The following is a 25296-nucleotide window of genomic DNA, read 5'->3' on the forward strand; positions in this document are numbered from 1 at the left end:
AAAACCTGAGAAATCACGAAAAGAAGGAAAATCAACTGTATTTCATGATATCAAACATTTCCGAATTTTTTAAGGTGCCTAAACATCAACAAAAGCAGTATTTTTATTTTTAATTTCACTTTTGTCAGCACAAAAGAATTTCCAGAAATATGTTGCGATTTCCCTTACTTTGTCCTAAATTCCCTGACAAATTTTAAATTCCCTTTCTTTTATATGTTTTCCCTGTTTTCTAATCCTGTAGCAACCATGATATAGATACATAGAGGAGAGAGATAAAGAGGGAGATATATATAGATATATGTTTACAAAGATATATAGTGATTGATAGAGAGATTATATATAATTACACACACACACACACACACCTACTTCAAAAAAATTTAAAAAAAAAACTGATTGAGCCATTGCAACACATGACAGGTATTACTAGTGTCTACATAAAAACCTGAATCACTGATATTGTTTGCTTTACCTTTGCTGACTTGTGTGTGGTAACATACCAAACAGAAACACTTGGAATTAAAAAATAAACTAGGCTCAGTTATTAAAATGTATACAGTATATGGTTTTTTACTGCACATAGGTATAGAGGGAAAAACTTACCCAAAGCACTTGGGGTTTGGTTCAAGTAGAGTGGGACCACACTCACCAAGCCCAGCACAGCCGCTCCACCACAAGCAAAGCTCAAAATGTCCCTGTAGTACATTGGGCAACCTGAAGAGCATTTCCTACAACAAAGGGACACAATTTTAATGGTCAAAAATCAAAACTTCTGAAACGTTTACGGGATCTACACAATGATTCAGCAATACAGTCAAACAACCTTAATCCAATACATTTGTGCCCGATGAGCAATTTTTCTGGATTATTAAACATCAATACACACAGTTTTGTTGAGAACACCAAACAAAATTTATAAATAACTTGCAAATTAAAGTATACACAATTAATAGGGATAATAAAGCATATGAATCCACATTGTTGAAATGTTTTTTTTTTTTTGTTTGTCAAGTAGTTTTTTAAGAGAAGGATGCACTGTACGTTATCGAAACACTAATTCATTTGAATACAGTACTTGTTCAGAATAAATTTATACCTTGGAAGGGCATATACGTCTCTCATTGCCCAAGGAAGCATAAACACAGTGCCGTGCCGTGCCGTGTGAATTATGACGGTTACTGCGGCCCTCTAGTATATGCATGGAACGATATTTAACAGCTAGCAAAATACATACATTATCTATGGTCAGGATTATATTCATACATATAAAATTACTGCGATAATAAATTGATATTTATTAAAAAATAAAAAAAATAGCAACTGGGTCACTACAGCACACTATAATAATGACAATCCGTATGATGACCAAGGAAAAAATAATGTTCAAAGCTAGTTGCCGTTACGGTGCACACAATTATTTCAAAAGTTCATTTATATTTATAATGTTGTAAAAATATTAGGGAATGTTTTTTTTAATCTGCTCCGGCGTAGTTCGGTAAGGTATTTCAACGAAACGGTACTTTCAGGACTACTAGTCTTGGTAACTCTAGCATGTGAAAAATGTATAATTGAATTTGTTAAAATGTCAAAATAGTTCACATTGTAGTCCTAAAATCACTAGGGAAACGTGATATAACGATGCGTCACCTCAAACCGCAGTAGCAACAGCCTACCTTAGCCGATGGATGCAAGGGTCCAGATGTGAACGCAGATATCACACTCACGCACGTAATAATCGTGGAGATTATTACACACAAATGTTCACTGCGATGTCGTGAAACCGATTTAATATGACAAGAGTGTCAGTGCGCGGATTATTAACAAAATATCCCGATTGCCGAGACACCGTCGGCACTGCACGCACTCAGGACAGCCGTCCAGGAAACCTTCTATATTTTACATTGTCGCTTTCGTACCGGCCGCTCCTCGGCTGGCCAATCACGACGCAACATCGCAGAAACGGCTGTTGAAGTTCTAATTAATTTCTTTATTTACTGAAAATGGCTTAAATTAGCGCAAATAAAACGTCCAAATGTATTTAAAATTAAAATACTAAACAAGTATGGAATGTTTTACTGTTTATATTTGTAACAAATAAAGTTTGTTGCTAGGCAACGTCGGTAAAAATGTAACACACGGCAGGCGGACAGTGTTAGAACTCGGTAATATAGTATGTAGATACATGTTATACCATTTTGCCCAATTGTAACAGTAGTAACTTGTAAATTAAACAATACCATACAAGGGAAAATACAACCTTTTTTGACCAAAAAAAAAGCACTTAGATTTATTAAGTGACCAGCTGATAGTCTATTTTCAGAGGCTTACTGCTATAAAGTAAGAATTTTATACTACTAAATATAAAATAATTTTGCTAACACCATGTACTAAAAATAAATTTTTACCAAACATAAGAATATTTTGTCTCTCATCATCGCAAAAATGTCTTATTTGTCACCGAGTAAAGCACAAGTTTTAGGGATGCACATGTAAAAGTTATTTTCAGTAGTAGTTTCGTACAATAAAGTTCAAAAATATTTGGTAGCGAAAAAAATTAGTGTCAGTAAAAAGACGTCTTGGGAAAATTCACACTGCAAATAAATACCTCCTAGATTGTAACAAATAAGCGTAAACTGATTTGTGCCCAACCAACATTGTGAATGCATTCTGAGCTTGCCTTGTGGGACTAGTGCAACTCAACTAAAGTCCTGCACGTGGGAATGGAGGGATGACTAAGATAAGACAGAAAGACTGCTGAAAAGCAGGTCATCTCTACCAGCAACGGGAAGAAAGGGGCGAATGAAGAACATAGAAGCCATAGTGCCACGATGTCGCACATGGACATGTTCCAAGCATGAGCAATGTTACCAATCATTCTAAACCACTGTGACTGCATTTATTAAATTGGTTAATTTTCACTGCAATTTTTTTTTAACATACTGGGGCATGAAAATCAAGGATAGTGACAAAAAAACCTAAAAATAATTTTTCTATTTTCAAATATACGATCAATCAATTATCATTTCATTTCTTCCACCTACAGGTTGTGGTAGGGAAATTTTTATTTACAAATCCTAGAGTTCTAAAACAACGCAAGCACAGGTTGTAGCCTAAAATAATTTAAAAGCTATATCTTGAAAAAAAAAAAAAAATAATGCTCACATGTACTGAATGATGATAACTGCAACACCATTGGCCAGCTTATCCACGAAGCTCATTGAGCCGTACACAAATGCTCCGTTGTTGGTGTTTATGCCTATGAAGTCAGCAGTTATGCCGAGACTCGTCACAAGCATCACGGAGCTCCCAGCACCTGAAACAATGTATGTAATGCACTCAACTGTAGCACTTACTGCAGTAGAGACCATTAGCATTTGTTTAGTACCATGATTCCTATAACAATGAATGAAAATGCATTTTTTAAAACTTATTCAAACAATTTTTAAAAGCCACCTTAAGCTCACATAAACAGTTATAGAACTATTGAAAGATGCAAGCTACGATTCTGGCTGCATACTCCCATTGTTGCTGTTAAAATTCAACTATCCAAAAATAATGATGGTACAACATACCTACTTATGTACCAGTCAAACCATGTAATTGCCTAACTGCAACTTTTAGATAGCTTCTGGAACTACACAGTTTATTAAGTATTAATTGTAACCTCAAGTCCTTAAGTATGATTAAAATTCTTAAATATATTTTTCACCATATTTTGATAACAATCATAAAACTTTGTGCTGACACGCAGCATAACGAGTACAAAATTTGGCAAATATTTTGATGGAGGGTTTCATTGCTAGAAATCACGTTTGGGTGTTTTTTATTGTAAGGCGCATACAGATCCGGTTGAGGGCACGACATTGTCCACATGGCTTTACAAGATTGTTACCTATACCTTTTAATGATGCCAAAAACCTGCCCCGCTCTAAGCGATGGGGATGTTATCTTTAAAAGATTTGTGCAATGGGAGTGCATGACTTGATGTAAGTTTTTGGACATACGCCATTGCTAAGAATTTTTTCTGTTGAAGAAAAACTAATAAATAAAATAAATAAATAAAAATACCAAAAAAAGACAAAAAACACACAAAATTAAGCAAACAATTGCTGTTGTCAACAAGGATATGAACACCACAAAATATTCCGAAACAGGAATATGGTCAACAAACAAAGAAAAACAAAGAAAAATGTACTAAGAGAACGAAAAAAAACCACAAATGATGACAACACAAAAATATTGAACCCAAAATAATTCAGCACAATAGTTGAAACGAGACAAAAAAACACGACAAAACGAAAATACAAACAAATACAATAGTTTTACCAAAACAGAAACAAGCGACGTTTCGGGAACTGCTATCTGCTCCCGTCCTCAGGCAAAGATGCACATGGTACGGAAACACAGGTGCGACTGAGAAGGGGCTGGAAAATGAGGGTATTTATCAGAGAAAGGGCTACATCTTGCTCAGCCAATGACAGACGAGCTGTCTCACCATTGGCTGTGCACCATATAGTTAAAGCGGATTGGTTATGGTGGGTTGAGTATTGGCTGTTGTTTTGTGCTGCAGGGGTGTTTCTCTCTTTATCAAAGGGATCCACATATTTTTTAATTCAATGCTCTGCTGGCTGAAAATATTTTTATTGCTAATAATGAAGGCTGATTCTTTGATTTTCCTTTTTTTTTTATCGGATTCCTGTATGAGTGGTGTGGATTTATTTTATTTATTAGTTTTTCTTCAACAGAAAAAGTTATTAGCAATGGCGTATGTCCAAAAACTTACATCAAGTCAAGCGATGGGGATGCTATAATAATTGTGGTCCAAACGAAGGTGGGCTCTCAAACACCCCAGATGTGTTAGATACATCCTGCTAACTCTCCCGCTTATTAAGGTGAAAATGTAAGCAGTTAAGTTTCCATAACTGAAAGCACACCAGATCAATATGAATCGTCCAAAGCTGTTCACTGTCCTGAAGGCTAGTGACCAGTTTAGTTGAGGTCCAGGCCACACCACGTAACTAGAATGACTAGCAGCTTGCCACATGGTGAAGCTGAACAAGATTGACTACGGAGAATAAACAAAAAAAAAGTTTCAGAAATAATCACGCTGAGCAGAACTACGAGGTCAGTAAACGCGAAGATGAATATCCTGGGGTGCATGGTTCATCACACCTCTGACGCTCATAGGTGAGAACTGGACTGGAAGAGACTTGTGTCGGTCAGCATCAGGGGTCACATGATCACCAACAGTCAAGCCCACACCTAATACAAGTACATTAAGTTATTAATGCAAACAATGGCTGTTTAAATAAAGCCCTTTGTCAATACAATTCACAAATGCTTAGAGATGCTGACATTATACATAAATACTGGTCACATTCAGGAATGCTGGGTTGGCAAGCCTGATTAAGTTCAATTGTTTCAGCCAGATTTAATCTAAGAAAACTTAATGATGATAAATATTCTTGACATTATACTTGTAATCTAGATCTTCGTTGTTCAAGACTGAGTTGCTGTTCAACTTGGCACCTGCGGGGGTGTGGCAGGTGGTACGAACAGCTGCCTGTGCAACCGTACACACGCTCAATGGCAAGGGTGCAACGGCTGCATCAGTCTTGCGAGCCAGAGGCAAGCTGTCTATAGCCTGTCTCATGTTCAGAACGTGTTAATGGCAACCACTGTTGCTATATTCTAACCACCCAGCTTGTTCAAATTATTTCTTTTTTTAATATCAAATATTATAATAAGTTTTCTAGATTTTTTAAAATTGCCTAGTTTTTTAATTTTTTAAGACCATCATAGTTGTTGTCATTCTGAAAAAATTCAATGCTAAACAACCAATAATAATTTCACTGGAAAAAGTATTTGTTGTAGCCAATATTTATAACAACACTTTTCATAAAAGTGCTAAGCTCAAAATATTTAAAATTAAAATACATTATATAAAAATGTTAATAAAAACAGTTAAAACAAAGATGGTATATTTTCTTTATGACTCCTTAGAAATAAAAAAAATTAATATTATCAGATTATGCTTTTTTTTAGAAATACAACAAAAAAAGTTATTTCCAAAATTATCATTACAATTTTGCTTTACAAAAAAAAAACTATTTCATGTATATTTTAATAAATATTTATTACATTACAAAGTTGTGTCTAAAATGTTTTTGCACTTTGGTATATGTTGCAACAGATCACACCAAAACAAGGACAGTGCTAATAGCAGAAACCATGCATTGGAAAAAGAAAGTGTATTCCCATTTAAATGCACACTGCAATCTAAGGATGAAATCCATTATAGTTGGGGTATAGTTTGGGTAGTCCTGTACAAAATGGAAACCCTAAAATTAATGTGTCAATAAAGCTGTACTAGAGGATAAGAGTAACCACAACTGATTATAGTTATCAGTTTTGCTTTCTCTTATCCTCTAGTACAGCTTTATTGACACATTAATTTTAGGGTTTCCATTTTGTTCAGGACTACCCAAATAACAATAATAATAATAATAATAAATGACTTACAGGACTGTAGCTTAGCTTAGGGCCAGTTTCACCAAAGTAGTTTAAGCAAATTAATCTTGATTAGTTTCAATATAAACTCTAGTCGATTGTGCGTTTCACCACATGCGTAATCTCGATTTTCCAGAGTAAAGCGAGATTTTATATTAACTGGCCAAGTTCTTCCAGTTTGTGCAGCTAATCTCGCTTAACGTATGTAAACAATTGGCTCGAGCAGCTTACAATGTTATATTTGAAGAGGATTCGGATGGAGATGATTTTATTCCCTTGCGTCGACCTCGTACAATTCGCGAAAGGAGTAATTGTTTTGAAAACTATGAAGTGGACTTCAGAACCCATTTCCGTCTGTCGAAACAGTCTGCACATAGACTGATCTAACAAAACTGACTTCTCATGTGGCGAAAGATTTCGACTTATTTGTCGCTTTTCTTTAATTACAGCTGAAACTGCACCTTTGCCAATCATGTTTATATGCGTTATGACAATTTCCACGATATTACTAATTTTTCAAAAAAATAAAAAGTTTTTTTTTAGGTTGATGCGGCCACCATAAATTACGCTCGGCCAAAAGCTGCATCTACAAGAGGGAAAAAAATACATATTCGGGTATCTCCGAATGATATTCGGGTAAATTAGCTAGGTAATGGGTGTTTTTATGTGGAAGGCATTTATAAATCGAGTTTTAGAAATCTCGATTAATTTAAACTTGTGTAACGATGGTGAAACACACGTCGGAATTAAACTTGCGATTATACTTCATCTAGTTTTGTAAATCTCGTTCTGTAACAAAATTAAACCTGCTTGGTGAAACCGGCCCTTAGACATGTGAATATTTTCAGGAAATTTAAGTTTTTTTTATGTCAAAGATTTCTCTAAATATGGTAAAGAAATTAATTGGGATCACACAGTCACTTGAATATTTTGTAAGGAAAAAAAAAAAAGAAAAAACTGTACTTACCTAGCCTTCTTCTGATGCCAAATAATTGTCTTACCTTTAATTAATAATATTTTAAAGTAAACTGTTCACTAAAAAAAATCTTAGCAACTTAAATACCACTGTTATGTTTTATGCATACTAGTTAATTTTAAGTAATAACATATTTCTCTTGATACCTGTACCAGGGGTCAAATAAATGCTCTCTTTGGTGTTCCGCTGTTCCCTAAGAGTATTTAATAGTACGTACTATGAACCATACTAGTTTTATTTTATGTAGCCAAAGTTAACTGATAACCATACAGCAATATAGTTATCTTTGAAAGATTTGTGCAATGGGAGTGCATGACTTGATGTAAGCTTTTGAACATACGCCATTGCTAAGCACATGTATGTCTGTAGAAGAAAACTAAAAAAAAACATAAATCAAGCAAAAAATTGCTGTTGTCAACAGGATATAAACATCACATAATATTCCACAACAGGAATATGGTTAACAAACAAAGAAAAACGGACTAACAGAATGAAAAAACCCCCACAAATGATGACAGCACAAAAATATTGAACCAATTTATTTTGTTCAATATTTTTGTGCTGTCATCAGTTGTGGGGGGTTTTTCCGTTCTGTTAGTCCATTTTTCTTTGTTTGTTGACAATATTCCTGGTTATGGAATATTATGTGATGTTTATATCCTGTTGACAACAGCAATTTTTTGCTTAATTTGTGTTTTTGTCTTTTGTGTTTTTTGTAGTTTTCTTCTACGGACATACATGTGCTTAGCAATGGCGTATGTCCAAAAGCTTACATCAAGTCAGCAATATAGTTACCCTGTGGGACAGTACAGATTAACAAGCCCAACTGTATTTGGGTCATTCTTTTTTAGCAGCTTAAATATGAAGCTGAAATAATTCTCACTACTATGTAAAACATTACGCCTATCAAACTTTATTACATGTAATTCACATTTTTTTCTCAATATTTAGCTACCCAGTACATACTACTTAAGCTTAATATGCTAACTGCATGAGCATCAATATTGGGACTGTTGCTAGAGCCCGCTATGAAGTACTTCCAGTGTCAGACCAAAAATCAAAAATTAATTATTAGTTTTAAGTTTTATGTACATAGTTATAATTAGTGATGCACTGATTATACTTTGCCGATTACGATTACAGATTACTGATTATTACACTAATAATTGCAATTACCGATTACGATTACAGAATATCAGTTTTTGCGTAAAGTTGAAATAAAAAACAAAGTCTTTTACTAAATATTCCTACTTGAACGCCGTTCTGTTTTTACTCGTCGTTTAACATCCTCAAACATAGATGGTATAACTACAGTAGTACATACTCAAATGTTTCCTGGAAGGAAGTTCATACTTTGGTACTGCTTTCTCCATTAGTAGCTTAAACCCTTTGTTGTTAATATCGACTGGCTGCATGTCAACACAGATCATTTCTGCAACAGCTCGAGTCATTTCTTGTGCTCTTGGATCAGTGGGCAAGTACTTTATTTTTTTTTGATACCATGGCTGGTAGTGTTGTTTGTGACAGTGCACGTTTTTTCAGGTGGTCTAGGAGTGACATCAGGATCATCTACTTCACTTTCCCAACTTTTATTTATTGTTTCTGAAATCACTTCACTGGAATGAAATTTTTTTTGCGTGGTTCCACATGTTTGTAGTTGTGTACGACTTCCGGTTCCCGCAACTGTCTCGTGAGATGAGTGTTCCACACATTAAGCATTTTGCTTTAGATTCACTTATTAAATCCACCGAGAAAAATTTCCATATGTCACCTTTCGATCTTGAAGACGTCATTATGTTGATCAACAATCAAAATACAAAGCTAAACTACAATGTGTTTACGTTAATGGCCATTGTTTACGAAAAAAAAATACAGTATTCAATATTCATGAATTACTATTGCAGTGTTGCCAACTTCAATTCTGATCGTCACTTGTGCAAACATTATGGTTGCAATTTGGTATTTTATTTTAGTAACTCCCGTTAATGACTAAAAAGAACTAAATTTAAAAAAGTGCCAAATCACAATTTCAGTTTATTAATTACTAATTAGCATCACGTGAGCCTACTTTTCTCAATCCTTTGAGAAAGGGAATTATGTCGCGGCAGTGGAATGTGAACCGATGGCGCTATTGTGTATTTGTGCGTGTTGTCCGTTCCAACCTCACATCATACATAACAAACATGGCCGACATACGGTACGCAGTGAAAATTAATTAGGCGCATCATTTCTACGATACCATGTCCAATTTTTTTTTTCAGACTTACATTTACTAATATAAGTAACATATGCCATATTGTGAATTGTGACAGCTTTAAAAATGCATTTATTTTCTTAACTAAATATTTTGTGCGAAGAAATCACGTGTGTGATTTGGCTGTGGCCATGGTAAATATTGTGACAATAATACCATTCACGACGTTAACTTAACAGGATAAATTGTACAGTAAGTAATTGAATTTAAAGGGGTAAATACTGTAAATAGTAAACGGGGAAGTTATGTATGTACGAGCACAATTCACGAAACAAGCAAATATTATTAGGCGAGTGTATCTATGTACACTCAGAGACGTTGACATTCCCTACCTTCCACGATCATATTCTAAGAGATTTCAGCCATTTGTAGTTTCAATTCAAGAACTTATTAAAGTTTAAACTTTAAATGTATTTTCTTTTCTTTCAATTCATATGGGTTTCAGCAACAAATTTTACAATAATCGGCAATTGGTTATAACCTAACCTGGTAATCGCCGATTACGATTAATCGGCATTGGGTCAATAATCGCAGTTGCCGATTAACCGGCTGCATAATCGGTGCATCACTAGTTATAATTAGGGCCTGGAAAATTTCGGTGTTTTCAATATGCAAAAAGCGGTACTTTCAAATTAGAAAAGCGGTGGTTTAAAGTCGGTATTTTCGTTATGCAATGGAAATTTTACCGGTATTTTAAATGTTGACTAAATTGTGCAGTTATTGAATATAATAGTTTACATATTTAATAAACAATCCATGTATACTAGGAATAGGCTAATATGCATAATAACAGCCAATTAAATCCAAAACAGTTACACAAAACAGACACGTTGCTATAGATGTTTGCAACTACAAATTTTCTTTCTTTTCTTTTTTTTTTTTTGGCTGCCAATGCCACATGCTTAGCCGACTTTAGGTGTTTGTCAATGAAATCTTTTCTATCCCATGAAACTTTACAGTTGCAAAATTTGCACATCACTGTGCTATTGTCAGTACAATAAAACCCATGTTTCTGATACTGATATGCTCGTATTTAATGGAGTGGAGGAACACGGGGTTGCCACTTGAACAAACCCCAGCGCACAAATGAGAAGAAACTTAGTGTGAACTATACCCCAGATCAATTTTGAGCATCAAAACCATACACAAACACGGCTTATGTAAAAATAAAGTAATTATGCTGAAACACAAGACTTGGGTTAAAGGATACTTTAACCTTGTGTGGATCAAGTATAAAACATTCGGCTATAAACGAAAGAAATAGGTAAGAACAATGCTATCCTGAAATGCTGTGACATGTTTTTGGAGTAGATAATCACAGCGACAGACCGACAGGATGCGCTCCCGCCCTTGTCGTCAGCGATGTTTATTTTGACAGCTCAAGCAATTATCGTTTCCACGTCCCTTCGCAGCGTAAAAAAAAAGAGAAAAAAAAAACACGCTGACAGTTTCTCACGCAGAAGGTTGAAAATAAGGGAGGGAATGTGTTGAAATGTTAGCTGTTAGAAAAAAGGGGGGGGGGGGGGTGGGTTGTTTTTACATGGTTTGTGGCTCTGGGAGGGATGAGCCTTGAAGAATTAGCAGGGGATGGGAGAGGTAAGCGTCGCGTCACGTCACGTATGACGTCAAGCCGCCGGGCGGGTAAGATAACATGACAGCTGAGACGGCTTTTCGTGCGATAGTGGAGGCGCCGAGCTCGGCTAGACACTGCCGCGTGGACAGTCTAGAGGGGTGGTATCTATTTTTAGCCGTCTTTGTCTTTTGTATGCCCGCCAAAATAAACGTGAACACGCAGCCCCCAACAAAGTGTAACAGACTTGTTTTTCAGCCGATTTTACTCAAATTTTCGACTTTCTCTGCTTAAATTTTTCATGTTTTCTCAAAAAACGGTCATATAAACGGAATGGACGCATCAGAGGGGGTCGCATCGGCGGGATTCTACTGTAATGGTACTTTTCGGGGATATATTCGCAGTGTAATATAGAAATGTTGTGGTTTTCGCGAATGTACTTACTTTTCGCGTTTTCATGCGAAATTCGCGCGAATTTTCGCAAAATTCGCGATCGCGAAAAATTCCAGGCCCTAGTTATAATATATAGTATATGAATTTGTTAGTATTGATTTCCAACTTAACCGTTAATAAATTAAATTTAAAGAAACAATTTTATTACTAACAAAATAATTGTGTATATAAAACATAAGAAGACATTTGCATACTAATAAATAAATCAGGAATATCATGAATTCTTTTTTGTTCAGGGGAAGTAGGAGAGACTGTTCTAGTGGTGTAGCTTTCTGAAGTCATAAAATAACAAATGGGGTTTGGTATAGAAACTAACATAAACATATTTACAGAAACAAGCAAATTAATTAATAGCCTGAAAATAAGTCATTGTAATGCCACATTTGGGGTAATACCGACATTTTAGTTAGCAGCAGGTTTCTGCCCCTTCTGTGACACAGCTTACGGTTAAGTATGGCAGCTGAAGCTTTTTGACATTCTACCCAGTTATGAATGTTATCTAACATATCATAGAGAACAAATAAATAACTGTTACTGTGTACAAGTTTATTCAATTAACTCCTATGACACACATTCAGCCTCAATTTTCTTGGAATGGATTACAAGCAGTTTAGTCTGTAAACTAATACACAACTACTGTCTGTGAATACCTCAAAATAAATGACATCATATAATCTACAAACTTTCCACAATTGATTGCAGTGTGACAGTAACAGAAATTAAATTATTACTCTACAACATCACAGCAAAATTTGTAAATTTTAGAAGTGAAATTGGCACCATTTCTCAATAACTGCAGAAACTCTCTTAACACAAAATCACAGCTGTGTACATTCAGATTATGTGGTCTAACAAATTTTTGTATGCTAACATAATGGAATTAAAAGCTTTTTAAAGTATGTCATTGTAAACTAAATTAATAATATAATAATACTTAAAGAAAATGCATTATTCACTTTACTGTGCACACCAACAAAGCAGTAAATATGTCTGTGATCTTGTAAAAAAAAAAAAGAGAGATGTTCGTAAATGTTTTTTTGTATATTTTAGGTCTCTCATCAAGTCATCACACAAGGCTCCTCTTTTATTTATTTGTTACTCTAGGTCTGTCAGAGTTATCCAGAGAGCCAAGTTAAAGAGTTATGACATAACTAGAATCTACAGCTCATACTAAAGAAACTCACCAAGTAAACATGCTGCAGCATAGATTTCATACGTCGCATATTGTGCACCAATTCCAAAGTATATCCACACACAGCCTCCGATGCCCAAAACTCCACCAAACATAAAAGCAATCTGAAAACAAAATTGCATTTGGTAACAACACAACCTTAACTGTAAATAAAACCATGAAACTACCTTTAATTAAATAATTTCTAAGAAACTTAGGAATAGCTTATTCTTCGCTAAATTTCACATAAAAACTTAATAATTGAATACAAGCATATTTTATGCATTCAAACATGAATTCCTCCAAAACTTATACTGAACACTAATTGTATAGTTGATAGCCTCAACAACAGATGTAACTGCAATAATTTAACCAAATCTTTCCAAGTATTCTTATTCTTATCACTGAAGTAAACAGACTGTTTGAAATTTTTACTTTAAATATTTTTTTTTATAATCACACAATATTCACACAATAAAAATTGTATCAGATATAACTAAAAAAAAAAGTTTAAAAGCCTGAATCATTTATTTATTTTTTTAACTAAAGTGAAATGTTGATTCAAAAGTAGGAAATATCACTAACGACACACTGAACACAAAGGCGTTGTCTGGTTACGAGATGCGAGCTACCTTCCGCCCAGTTCTCCTGTTGAGCGCCTTGGCGAAGAGCGACATGACGAAGCTGGCGACGAACATGACCAGGGGCACCACGGCGAGGCTCTCCGCCCCCAGCCGCAGGGACTCGTGCAGGTACAAGGGGACGTACACCTGCGACAGGTTGCAGAAGAGGCGGGTGGCCGTGTACACCACGGCGACCTGGTACAGTCGCACGTCCTGCAGCACGCAGGCCAGCGTCCTCTTGCTCTGCCCCACGGCGCTCACGTGCTCCCCCGCCTGGGCCGGGCCCTCCTTCACGAACACGTGGAACACCAGCGACGTTGCCGCGCCCACGCACAGCCCCGCTGCCACAATTTGCTGCAACCAGGCACACAGTCCTCCATATGACAGACTTATGAGCACAGCAGTGTCAGTACACAAGTGTCCAGAGCCCATTACATACAATCTTGGCGGTCATGTCACCTTGCTTAGACCTCTGGCAATAACTGTGCGAAGTTAAAACCCTAACGAACTATCACCTTCATTGAATTAACATAAGAACCATGTACTTAAAGTCTTATTGGCGTCGGGGTCGTTTGAGATGTTGAGGGGCGGTCTAATGAGAATGGAGCATTGACAGAATGCACGGATGGTGAAAACGGGAGAGGACTGAGAAAACCCGCCTTGTTTCCCATTTGCAAAAAAGACTGGGTTTGACCATGCCTGGAATCGAACCCAAATAGCCTCTGTGGAAGGCGAGCAACCTTAACACTCGACTAACTGGGGCCCAATCTTCACTGACATCGGTTAAAGGCAAAATGCTGGGCTGGTAAACATTGGCTCTTTTTAAACTGACATTTTACAAGAATACCATTTACAGCACATTTTCAGCTAAACTCATTTTGGAATCAGTTTCTGACAAATCGCTCTCGTCAATAACCGCATGAAATCTGACCTAACAATTGTTTGTCTTATACCTGTTCCAACTAAAAACATAATTCAAGTAGAATGGTTTTTAACACCTTCTCAACTAGAAAGATATGCCTAACAAGAATGAAAACTGGTTCAAACTAACTAGAATGCATATTATACTCATCTTTTGTAGTATGTGTTATTAATCACTGTAATTTAAGTGGTATATTGAACTTCCAGATAATGATACCTTTATTTTAAACAGTAACAAAATAACAAATGCAGCTATTACAAAAGAATTTCTATTTTAGGAACCTCTTCTTCACTCATTCACAACTAGCTATAACTCATATAAAGTGATACAATATTTTTCACATATTCATGCAGTTTCATTGGTGTCAAAATTTTGTGAAGAAACTAGAAATGAATTAATGTCAAATTTTCATTGTAAAAATTATTTCATATACATATATAATTATTTAAAATGAGATTAGTCCTACCTGGAATTTTACTGTATCACTGGGCCCAATAGGAGCCCCCGTAATATCATTTGTCATGTGGAATATTCCCCAGGTAATAAAGTATATCATCAGACTTGAACACACAGTGAAGCTATACCTGCAGATGATAAAAGAAAATTAAAATCTAATATATTGAGAGAATTTTGTCAATTTGAACACACACACACACACACACACTCTCTCTCTCTCTCTCTTTCTCTCTCTCACACATACACAATATCATACAGTAGTAAGAACAAAACTATCAATTACATTAGTAAACAATAAAAATTTTAAAAAAATTGTTTAATTTTTATAATGTTATTACCAATACAAATATAATAAGTTTTAACAGATATATTACTAGTATTTAATTCTCAGACAAATGTAACATTTTTAGGCACGTGATAGTTTTTTTTTTCTGGTCAACTGAATTACATAATATGTTTTAAGGCTTTAACCTGTCTCTGCTAGTTTCCTACCCCAAAATCTGTTGAAAAAATTAATTTTGTTATATTTTGTCAGTGATAACAAACTATGAATTACATGTGGTTTAGTCCGTTAAAACAAGAGGTTCTGAACCAGTTTAGGAAGGAGGAAGAAGGGGAGGGGGGTAAAAAAAAATATGGGGGAAAATTATTTTTATAAAATATTTATATCAAAAAATTATAATGATTAAATCACTTTTTCTGCACACTTTCTAACTATTTATGGACAGAACATTCTGATCCAGTCTATAAGTGGCATCTATGAGAACTTAAATAATTAATTGTTACAATACATATTAACTATATTTTCAAAATTAAAAAAAAAAAATTTTATAAATGTTAGTGTAAAAAAATCAATGCAATGAAAGTTAAATTCTGCTTAAAAGTTATCAGCGAATTAAACACATTTGAAAAAAAAAATTTCAAAACAGCTTATAATTAACAACAGAATTAAATTGAGCTATGCAAGTGAGGTAGCATCTCTGTAGTACCTGATCACAATGAGGCCTGTCCGCTCGTGCTCGCTCGGCGTCAGGTCGGGAATGAGAGACAGATGCGAGATTTGAACAGCAGCCCAACCAAACTGGAATATGATGACGAACGCAGAGTAATACACCATCTGTGCCACATGACTGCTGTCCCTGCAGCCGAGGCACGGAGAGAAAATAAAAGGGAAGCTTCCAATAACACAGACAGTTCCTGCAACAGTGACCAGCATGCAATCACGACAGTGTTGGGAAAAATATTTACCTTCAATGTAAATTTTAATTCTGAATAACCAAAAACTCGTACTTTGAAATTGCACTAGATACGCAGACTTTAACTTGTATTCTTATCTGTAAAAACTATATTTCTGGAAATTATGTTCAATTTGTAACGCTTCAAACTGCAAAATTTAAAATGGTGATGATAATTTCAGTTCAAGATCCTACATAGTACACTATAGGGCGGATATCTCAGTAGTGTTAGGGTACTAAGTATCCTAGTCACAATTCATCTTTGCTGGATAGCAATCCTGAGTTGCACTTTATGTCTCAATATAAGGGTTTCCATGTTTCAGAACTCAACGTCAAGCCGAGATGAGTTGATAAGCTCATTTAATAACTGCTCTGAATACAAAAAATGTAGTTTTCCAGTTATGCATTTACTTCTATAAGAAGTGACAGCAGGGAGGTTTCATCTGCCAGTCTTAGCTGCAACATGGCACACTGATGATGTTATATCAAGTGCAGAAACTTCAATGTAATTGATAATATTGTGTTCTGTTGTATACCCAGCTACTGAGAAAAACAAGTAAAATATATTCACAATAGTTAATACCGTACTTCTCAATGAACAGCGACAAGGAGGTGATTCAGTATACGTTGATTGTAATCGCAATTACAGAATGCTAACCTTTTAGGTCATACAGAGGAATTAAATGTGATGCAGCCCCGAGCCACAGGATTAGGATGCCTATGTGGAGTGCTTGGGGTTCTATTTCCAAGCAAGTGAAGTTACATCAGCAGATAAAAAAAAGTGATGTTTTTCTTAGTGTTTGTGGCCCTAAAACGTATTTGATTGTGAGGTCACTTGTTTCACCAGTTTTCAAGGAAATTATAAAATTGCAGAAGAACCACTTTTCACCGAAACCTTCTGAAATATTACAAAAAATCAAGTTTCATCAAGCAATCAACATGGTGATGAACTAACTGCCGAACACACAGCTGAATTACAATGCCTGGCTGAACACTGCAACTATGGAGGTAGCTTGTACTTAACCTCAAGAGACAGGTTCGTACATGGGTTAAATGACGAAACTGTGCAACGAAGATTGTTATCGTGAGGCATTTAGCATGCATCTTTGAGTTTGTGGCTCTAGTTTTCTTTTTCGCGCTAAGTTTAGTTTATACTTAGTGTGCTGGCTTCAAAGAATTTTCTGAATGAGTCCAATTCAGCACCTTGTTTCTTTGTTTGCCTCTTAATTTTGGTTTTAAACTTATTTCCTTTACTGCTGTTACATTTTGTAAGCATAGTTTAGTTTTAGTGCATGCTTATATTTCTCGTGTAATTAATAGTGGACAGATGTACCATTATTTTGTTTCAGGAACAGTAATTTCATGTACGAGAACTATGGGCAGGCAAACCACATTTCTGAAATTAAGTAATTCCAGATTATTTTGTCTGTTGCAACTTGTGCGCAGAGGTGCGTGCGCAAGCACGGAAGGCTACTTGGGAGCTGATATTTCTTTGCTGAAAAAGTCTTTAAACGGTTTGTTATACAAAATTATGTCACGGGTCAGATCTGGCTCGCCGGCCCCCAGTTGGCTATTACTGCACTAGGTCATACAGTTACGGTTAAGGCCATAGTGAACTACTAATCTTTGATAAACTCTTCCCAACTGGACGTCTATCAATGAGACAGTTGACCTACATTACTCACTATCATCTATGTAGAGAAGGAGGGGGGATGCCTTACTTGACATTGCCCAAAACACAGATAAGTTAAGTTGCTGAGTCATCATCATAATCATTCTCAAATGCTTCCAGCCTGCGGCCAAACCAGTAAAGTAAAATGCCTCCCATCTTCCTGTCACTCCACCATTCCTCTCCTATCCACTACACTCCTTTCACTATCTGCTCTTCTCACCTCCTCTTTGGTCTTTCTTGAGGCCTTCCTCTTGTGGTCTTCAACTCCATCATGGACATGGCCATACCATCACATTCTCACTTTTTCAATTATGTTATTCAAGTCCTGTACTCCTGCTCTCATTCCTGATCCTGTCTCGCCTCGTAACTGCCAACATACTCCTCATAAACTTCATTCCTATTGCTCTGATCTTCCCAGCATCTGCTCCATAAGTGACTATGGGTACATAGCAAGTATTGTACCACACTTGTTTATATTTTAATGGCACTTCCCTCTTCCATACCAAATCTCTCACACACCTTTAGAATGCATCTCTTGTCCTCGTGTTACAATTTCCTCCTCTTTTTTTTATATAATTGTAAAAATAATCAATGTCATACAACTTTGTTGATAACCAAAAATCATGTACTAGTCTATGATGTAGATATAAATGGTGTGGGATTTTCTTTATTAAACACCCATTCAGTAGCTGATATCTTGTATAATTATTTATTATGATCAATCTGTAATGTATCTAATTGGGAGAGTATCCTAAATTACTAATTCATCACTCCTGCTCTCCTCTGGTAAATTAATGATATTATTGTCTTGTTTTACTACCCAGCATGTCTACCAACCTTCTTTGTAGTGACTTGTCCCAGGCAGAGAGGAGGAGCGGGAGCGGTCCCCGAACAGGGGTCGCTGCCCAAGAGCAGGGGAAGATCGGGCAGAGGGGGGGGAGAGAGTGGGAGCGGTCCCCGAGTAGAGGTCGCTGCCCAAGCACAGGGAGTGGTAGGAGCGGTCCCCCAGAGAGGTCGCTGCCTACCAGAGGAGGAGGGAAGGAGGAGGAGCGGTCCTGCAGAGAGGTCGCTGCCTACCAGAGGAAGGAAGGGGGAGGAGCGGTCCTCCAGAGAGGTCGCTGCCTAAAACAATACTGCTCAAGTATTCAGTCACTTTTATTGGCCCAGAAATACTGGGAAGAGCTTTCTGCCTGGCTTAGCTCAGCCAGGGTAAATATACAAAATATGTACATATTCAGTAGGGAGGGCACATCTGCACCCTTCCTGTGCATACATATTCGACTTACAAAACTCTTTACATTCACTTGTATCATTAACAGTTTCTTGTCACAACACCATATATTTACATATTTGCCCTGAGTTAGACGGGGCAGGTAGACAAAGTCCCCTTACTTTACATTCCCCTTTGTCTGCCATCTAGGGGCGGGTGGCGAACTAAATGTCCTGCCCATAGAGTGTGTAGGAGGGGTGGCGCACCTGGGGCTTGTGCTATTATACCAGCCGAGGCCAAAATGGTGGACATGACAATTCGCCCCCCTCCCTCTGTGGCCTTGACTGGGATCGTTGCACATGCCAGGAGTCAGCACGCTGGGCTTCAGTCCCAGGGCTGGCTCCTCTACACTGGCCACTACACTATGTGGAGGATAGACGGTAGCGGGCTGGTCTGCCCAGCCGTTCCCATGGTCGTAGGGTACTGGAGGTAGTTCTCCTGGTGCAGAGGGGCTAGTAGGTTCCTGGGGTTCGGGGTTTTTGGACAGATCTGTTTTCCGTCTCCATGGCTGCAGGTGAATCCTGTTCTGGGGAAACCATATTCCTCGGTCTGGAAAAGGCTCTTTCTTCCAGTGGCATCTTGCCTTTGAGAGGGCGTCGCTCAGCGGCTGTCTCCATGACTGCATGGTCGATTTCCCCTTTGGGGTTCCTCCTTTCTGGCACCACTGAAAACCACTGCCCGAGTTATTTAGGCTTAGCTTGGTTGTGGCAGAGCGAAGGGAAGGAGTTTCTTGAGGTCTCTGGTCCCCTTGCGTCAACACAACCATAAGTTGGTCTCTGTGTTGTTCAGTGCATATTCCAGGATTAGGGTTACCACCACTTTGATTAGGGGCATTCAGGTCACCCATTCCTTTGGTTCCCCAGTCAAGAGTCCGGCGGGACGTTCGTCCGAAGTGTACAGTTTGATCTTCAAAGTCCAATATCGCCTGCTGCTGCGTGAGCCAATCTCGGCCCAGCACAAGTTCTTCTCGAAGGTCCTTTGCGACTAAACATGGGATCTCCATCTCCATATCGGCTATGCAGCATTGTACCACAGCATTGCCCAGTAAGGTCATGGTGGATCCCTGGGTGGCAAGCTGTGCCATTTGGGGTTGGGAATTAATAGGGGTCCCTATTATCTGCACCACACTCTCGCGCACATAATTAGTGGTGGCGGCTGAGTCGATAAGAGCCTGAATGGGCTGTGAGTCTAGTTGCACCTTGACTCTTGGCAGTTCTTGTTGTGGGTGGTGCTGTATGCACATAAGGCTCGGGGTCGGTCTACCTTCGAGCCGAGCTTGGGAGTTGAGGTCTTCTACCTTCGGTGTAGGGGTAGGGCTCGCTGGCACCACTCTTTCCCTCCAGGGGTCTACTGTGTTGAGGCTGTTCCTTTCAGACTGTTGGCAGCGGAGCAGTGGGCAGTCTTTGTGAAAGTGTTGTTCAGGGCAGTGCCAACACTTCGGCAACCTTTTGTTGGGGGTAGAATATTCTTGTACCAGGGTTGGTGGTGAACAAGGTTTACTTGTTACAGTGCCCCTAGTTTCGAGACAGTCTCGCTGCACGGCAGTGGCTCGAACCATAAGTTCGGATAAATTCTCGGGAGGCGGATGCCGTAGAAATGGCCGTAGGTTGGGCCGCACCAGCTCCAACAAGGTAGGAAGAAATTCATTTGGGTCTCTCCCTGGGTGTAGCCTCTTATAAAGTTTCCTTTTCTGTAGTAAGAAACTTTCGACATCCTCTCCTTCCTTTTGTTTGGTACCATATAATTGGGCAGTAAGCTTTGCCAGTCTTGATTGGCTTCCAAAATGGTTCAGGAAGCCCCCTGTGAACTCTTCCCAGGTGTCATACAGCCCTTCATGGTTATTCCACCATCTAGAGGCTTCCCCAAGTAGTAATGGACCTATCTGGTCCACCCATTCGGTGCGGTGGATTGCATGTGCCCGTAGGGCTTGCTCCCATTGGTGTACAGCTTGCACAGGGTCCTCATGATCCTGACCTCTAAAGGGCCGAGGTACACTTGCAGATCTTGTACTTGAAGGTAAAGTGGGATTCACTCTACACTGGGCGCAGGTAAACGACATCCCAGCAAGGTCCAGTGGGGTATCTTCCCAGCCTAGACAGGCGAGATGGTAGTCGCGCTGACAGGCCTGGCAGGTGACAAGGACTAGGGCTGTCCCAGGGCAGTTCGGCGCAAAGCAGCGCCGGGGAGCTGGAACTGTTGGCTTCTTCTCTACCAGAAGTTGTCTGCAGGGCTGGCATATGTGGATATACGCCTGTTCAATGACTTGTTCCACGATACCAAGGCATTGTAGGTGAAACTGGGCATTGCAGCATACACAGGGAATGCTGGGTCCATCCGGTGCACTGCAGCGAGGTGCGGCACAGGATCCAGAAGACATCCTTCAGTTGGGTTGGGCGCCACCAGGTGTTTTCTGCACTCCTGGAAGTGGATGTGGCTCCGGCTGTGCTGATAGCTCTCGTAGAGGCAGGGCGTGGTCCTCAGGTTATCCAAGCTGACTGGCCCCACGTTGGGCGCCAAATTGACTTGTCCCAGGCAGAGAGGAGGAGCGGGAGCGGTCCCCGAACAGGGGTCGCTGCCCAAGAGCAGGGGAAGATCGGGCAGAGGGGGGGGAGAGAGTGGGAGCGGTCCCCGAGTAGAGGTCGCTGCCCAAGCACAGGGAGTGGTAGGAGCGGTCCCCCAGAGAGGTCGCTGCCTACCAGAGGAGGAGGGAAGGAGGAGGAGCGGTCCTGCAGAGAGGTCGCTGCCTACCAGAGGAAGGAAGGGGGAGGAGCGGTCCTCCAGAGAGGTCGCTGCCTAAAACAATACTGCTCAAGTATTCAGTCACTTTTATTGGCCCAGAAATACTGGGAAGAGCTTTCTGCCTGGCTTAGCTCAGCCAGGGTAAATATACAAAATATGTACATATTCAGTAGGGAGGGCACATCTGCACCCTTCCTGTGCATACATATTCGACTTACAAAACTCTTTACATTCACTTGTATCATTAACAGTTTCTTGTCACAACACCATATATTTACATATTTGCCCTGAGTTAGACGGGGCAGGTAGACAAAGTCCCCTTACTTTACATTCCCCTTTGTCTGCCATCTAGGGGCGGGTGGCGAACTAAATGTCCTGCCCATAGAGTGTGTAGGAGGGGTGGCGCACCTGGGGCTTGTGCTATTATACCAGCCGAGGCCAAAATGGTGGACATGACAGTAGGTCCCAACAAGGGACTAATTTCTTAAACCAGAGCAAGGGTGACAGTATTTTCCTTTGCCTGGGAGCATTATGACATGAAAAGCATTGTGTAACTGGTAGATTTAATTATTATTTTTTAAGTGTTATTGTACCCTTCAGAACATAATGATTTGCACGCACGCGCGCGCGAACACACACACACACACACACACACACACACACACACACACACACCTATACGTGTTTAGGCCCCTATTCGAGGACCCCATTTTTTACCCTTAAATAGAGGACGGGAATACACAAACACTAACGTAGCTTCCGAGGACTATTACTTTAGCAAGCATATCAGAGGACCTGTCAGACTGAGGACCTTCACACAAAGTGTGTCTGGCGCATTATCCGAGGACTGTAAAGTTTTACAGTTAACTGCAGGACTAGCAAAATCAGTATAAATGTTTCAACAAGACAGGGTTCCTGTTAGTCGTGTAGTCGAACCAGTGGTCCTTGCTAAGGTGATACGGAGTCGATTCTCGGGGTTCTTCCGTTTTCTTCCCTCTATAATCCCGCTGCTGCTCCATTTACATTTGACTTCGCTTCATCGTTACTAAATACCTATATGTTATAATTTCCGTAAAAGTTTTTTTTTTGATAAAACCACTTATCCGAATTTGTGTAAACATACAAAAAAATATATATTTTTTAACTGAATTAAAACATAAATTTCGCTCCAAAAACTTTATTTATTTAAATGTTATTCACGAAAAAATTGTTATGATGATTAATTTTTCTATTAATTGAGATTTTGAACTATGAATTACAATTCAATATTTGTAAGAGAACCCGTAGAACCCCGTTTTTCAGTTCTATATGTTCCAATTCCGATATAAAAAAAATAATTAATGTTTTATTTGAAGACATCAATTCTTCTGGTATTGAACGAAGGTTTCAACCAACCTAAATAATAAACTAGATAAAACTAGTGATTTAAGAATAAGAAGTCAGAACTATATCCTACTTATCGTATTAAAGGAAAAATTTAATTTTCATACATATTAACATAGAAATCTCAACATATAAAATATTTAAAAACCAACAAATAAATTCTCAACGAAATGTTTAAACAACAGTGCAACCAATAATAAGTGTGATACAATTACAAAAATGTATTCAGTTACATTTTATAAAAATTAAAAAAAAATAAGGTATAATTAGTTTTTGGTAAGAGAATAAAACTTTCCGAAATTTTTGTCCAAACGAATGTTATTAGTTTCACGAAAAAACTGAATTACGAACTTTAAATAAGAACTATATTCTACGAAAAACAATGGACATTAAATAGTTTAGAATATTGTTTCATGTTTAATATTTAGACCGCATGGTTATATTTACACACCAGCTTAAAATCAATTCTTAACCGAAGACTGTGTACTGCACCAATCAATCTACGGACTTTTACACAGTTTGATATATACTATTTCATGTTAAATAAGAGTACCGCGTGGTCATTTACACATCAGTTTAAGCTCAATACTTAAACGAGGACTGTGTACTGTACCACTCAACCTAAGGACTGTTACACAGTTTTATATACTGTTCCATGTTTAATAAGAGGACCACATGGTCATTTACACACCAGTTTAAACTCAATACTTAACCGAGGACTGTGTATTGTACCACTCAATCTAAGGACCTTTACACAGTTTGATATACTGTTCCATGTTTAATAAGAGGACCGCGTGGTTATATTTACACACCAGTAAAAACTCAGTATTTTACCGAGTATTTTGTCTTTTATCACTCAATATAAGGACCTTTACAAAGTTTATATACTGTTCCATGTTTAATAAGAGGACCACATGGTCATTTACACACCAGTTTAAACTCAATACTTAACCGAGGACTGTGTATTGTACCACTCAATCTAAGGACCTTTACACAGTTTGATATACTGTTCCATGTTTAATAAGAGGACCGCGTGGTTATATTTACACACCAGTAAAAACTCAGTATTTTACCGAGTATTTTGTCTTTTATCACTCAATATAAGGACCTTTACAAAGTTTATATGCTGTTCCATGTTTAATAAGAGGACCGCATGGTTATATTTGCACATCAGTTTAAACTCAATACTAAACCAATGACTGTGTATTGTACCACTCAATCTAAGGACCTTTACACAGTTTGATATACTGTTCCATGTTTAATAAGAGGACCGCGTGGTTATATTTACACACCAGTAAAAACTCAGTATTTTACCGAGTATTTTGTCGTTTATCACTCAATATAAGGACTTTTACAAAGTTTATATGCTGTTCCATGTTTAATAAGAGGACTGCATGGTTATATTTGCACATCAGTTTAAACTCAATACTAAACCAAGGACTGTGTATTGTACCACTCAATTTAAGGACCTTTACACAGTTTGATATACTATTATATGTTTAATAAGACGACCATTTGGTTAAATTTACACACCGGTTTGAACTAAATACTTAACCGAGGACTGTGTATTGTACCACTCAATCTAAGGACCTTTACACAGTTTCCAGGGTGGTGGTGTTTTTGTGTTTCTGGCGCCACTCCCGTCCCCCTCCTCCCCACCATCCTCACTCCACCCTGCCCGCTCGTCAACATGCTCCATCGCAACTTGCAGTTCGTGGAAACGTGCGACTCTACACAAAATCACCTCAACACGTGTGTCTTCTCTCCAGTGCTGACAACTTATTCGTCACTCAGTGGCGGATCCAGCTTCAAATATTGGGAGGGACCGATGACCCAGTACCTCCTACTTTAATTGTGCGTCCGAAAATTTCGAAAACTAACAGCTTCTCAAGGGGCTATTTGAACACATGTATGACGTCACGTAAACATAAATTAGATAAACAAGTATCACAAAAAAATTAAAAAGTATTAAATTGAAATATTGAACCAAATTCTAAAGGTCAGATGCGGCAGGAAGCCTATTATATTTTTTCACACTTCAGTTTTTCGACAGTTTTTTTTC

General features: G+C 38.1%; 1 protein-coding gene across 4 annotated transcripts in view; it reads right to left on the reverse strand.

Annotated features, from left to right (window-relative positions):
* Window positions 1–25296, reverse strand: part of LOC134541879 (major facilitator superfamily domain-containing protein 12-like) — a 64120-nt gene that overhangs the window by 20665 nt on the left and 18159 nt on the right. For 3 of the 4 annotated variants that reach the window (XR_010076695.1, XR_010076696.1, XM_063385585.1), the window contains exons 2-7: window positions 15925–16132; window positions 14946–15063; window positions 13567–13911; window positions 12948–13059; window positions 3163–3313; window positions 604–728 (exon numbers count right to left, since the gene is read on the reverse strand). Coding sequence is in view for 2 of the 4 variants with exons in the window: in XM_063385585.1 (XP_063241655.1) it covers window positions 604–728; window positions 3163–3313; window positions 12948–13059; window positions 13567–13911; window positions 14946–15063; window positions 15925–16132 (1059 nt within the window). In the remaining 2 variants the exon portion in view is untranslated. The remainder of the gene's footprint in view (window positions 1–603; window positions 729–3162; window positions 3314–12947; window positions 13060–13566; window positions 13912–14945; window positions 15064–15924; window positions 16133–25296) is intronic. The other variant, XM_063385586.1, reaches the window with a different exon arrangement.

Source organism: Bacillus rossius, assembly GCF_032445375.1.
Source record: "Bacillus rossius redtenbacheri isolate Brsri chromosome 4 unlocalized genomic scaffold, Brsri_v3 Brsri_v3_scf4_2, whole genome shotgun sequence".
NCBI classification, from domain to species: domain Eukaryota; kingdom Metazoa; phylum Arthropoda; class Insecta; order Phasmatodea; family Bacillidae; genus Bacillus; species Bacillus rossius.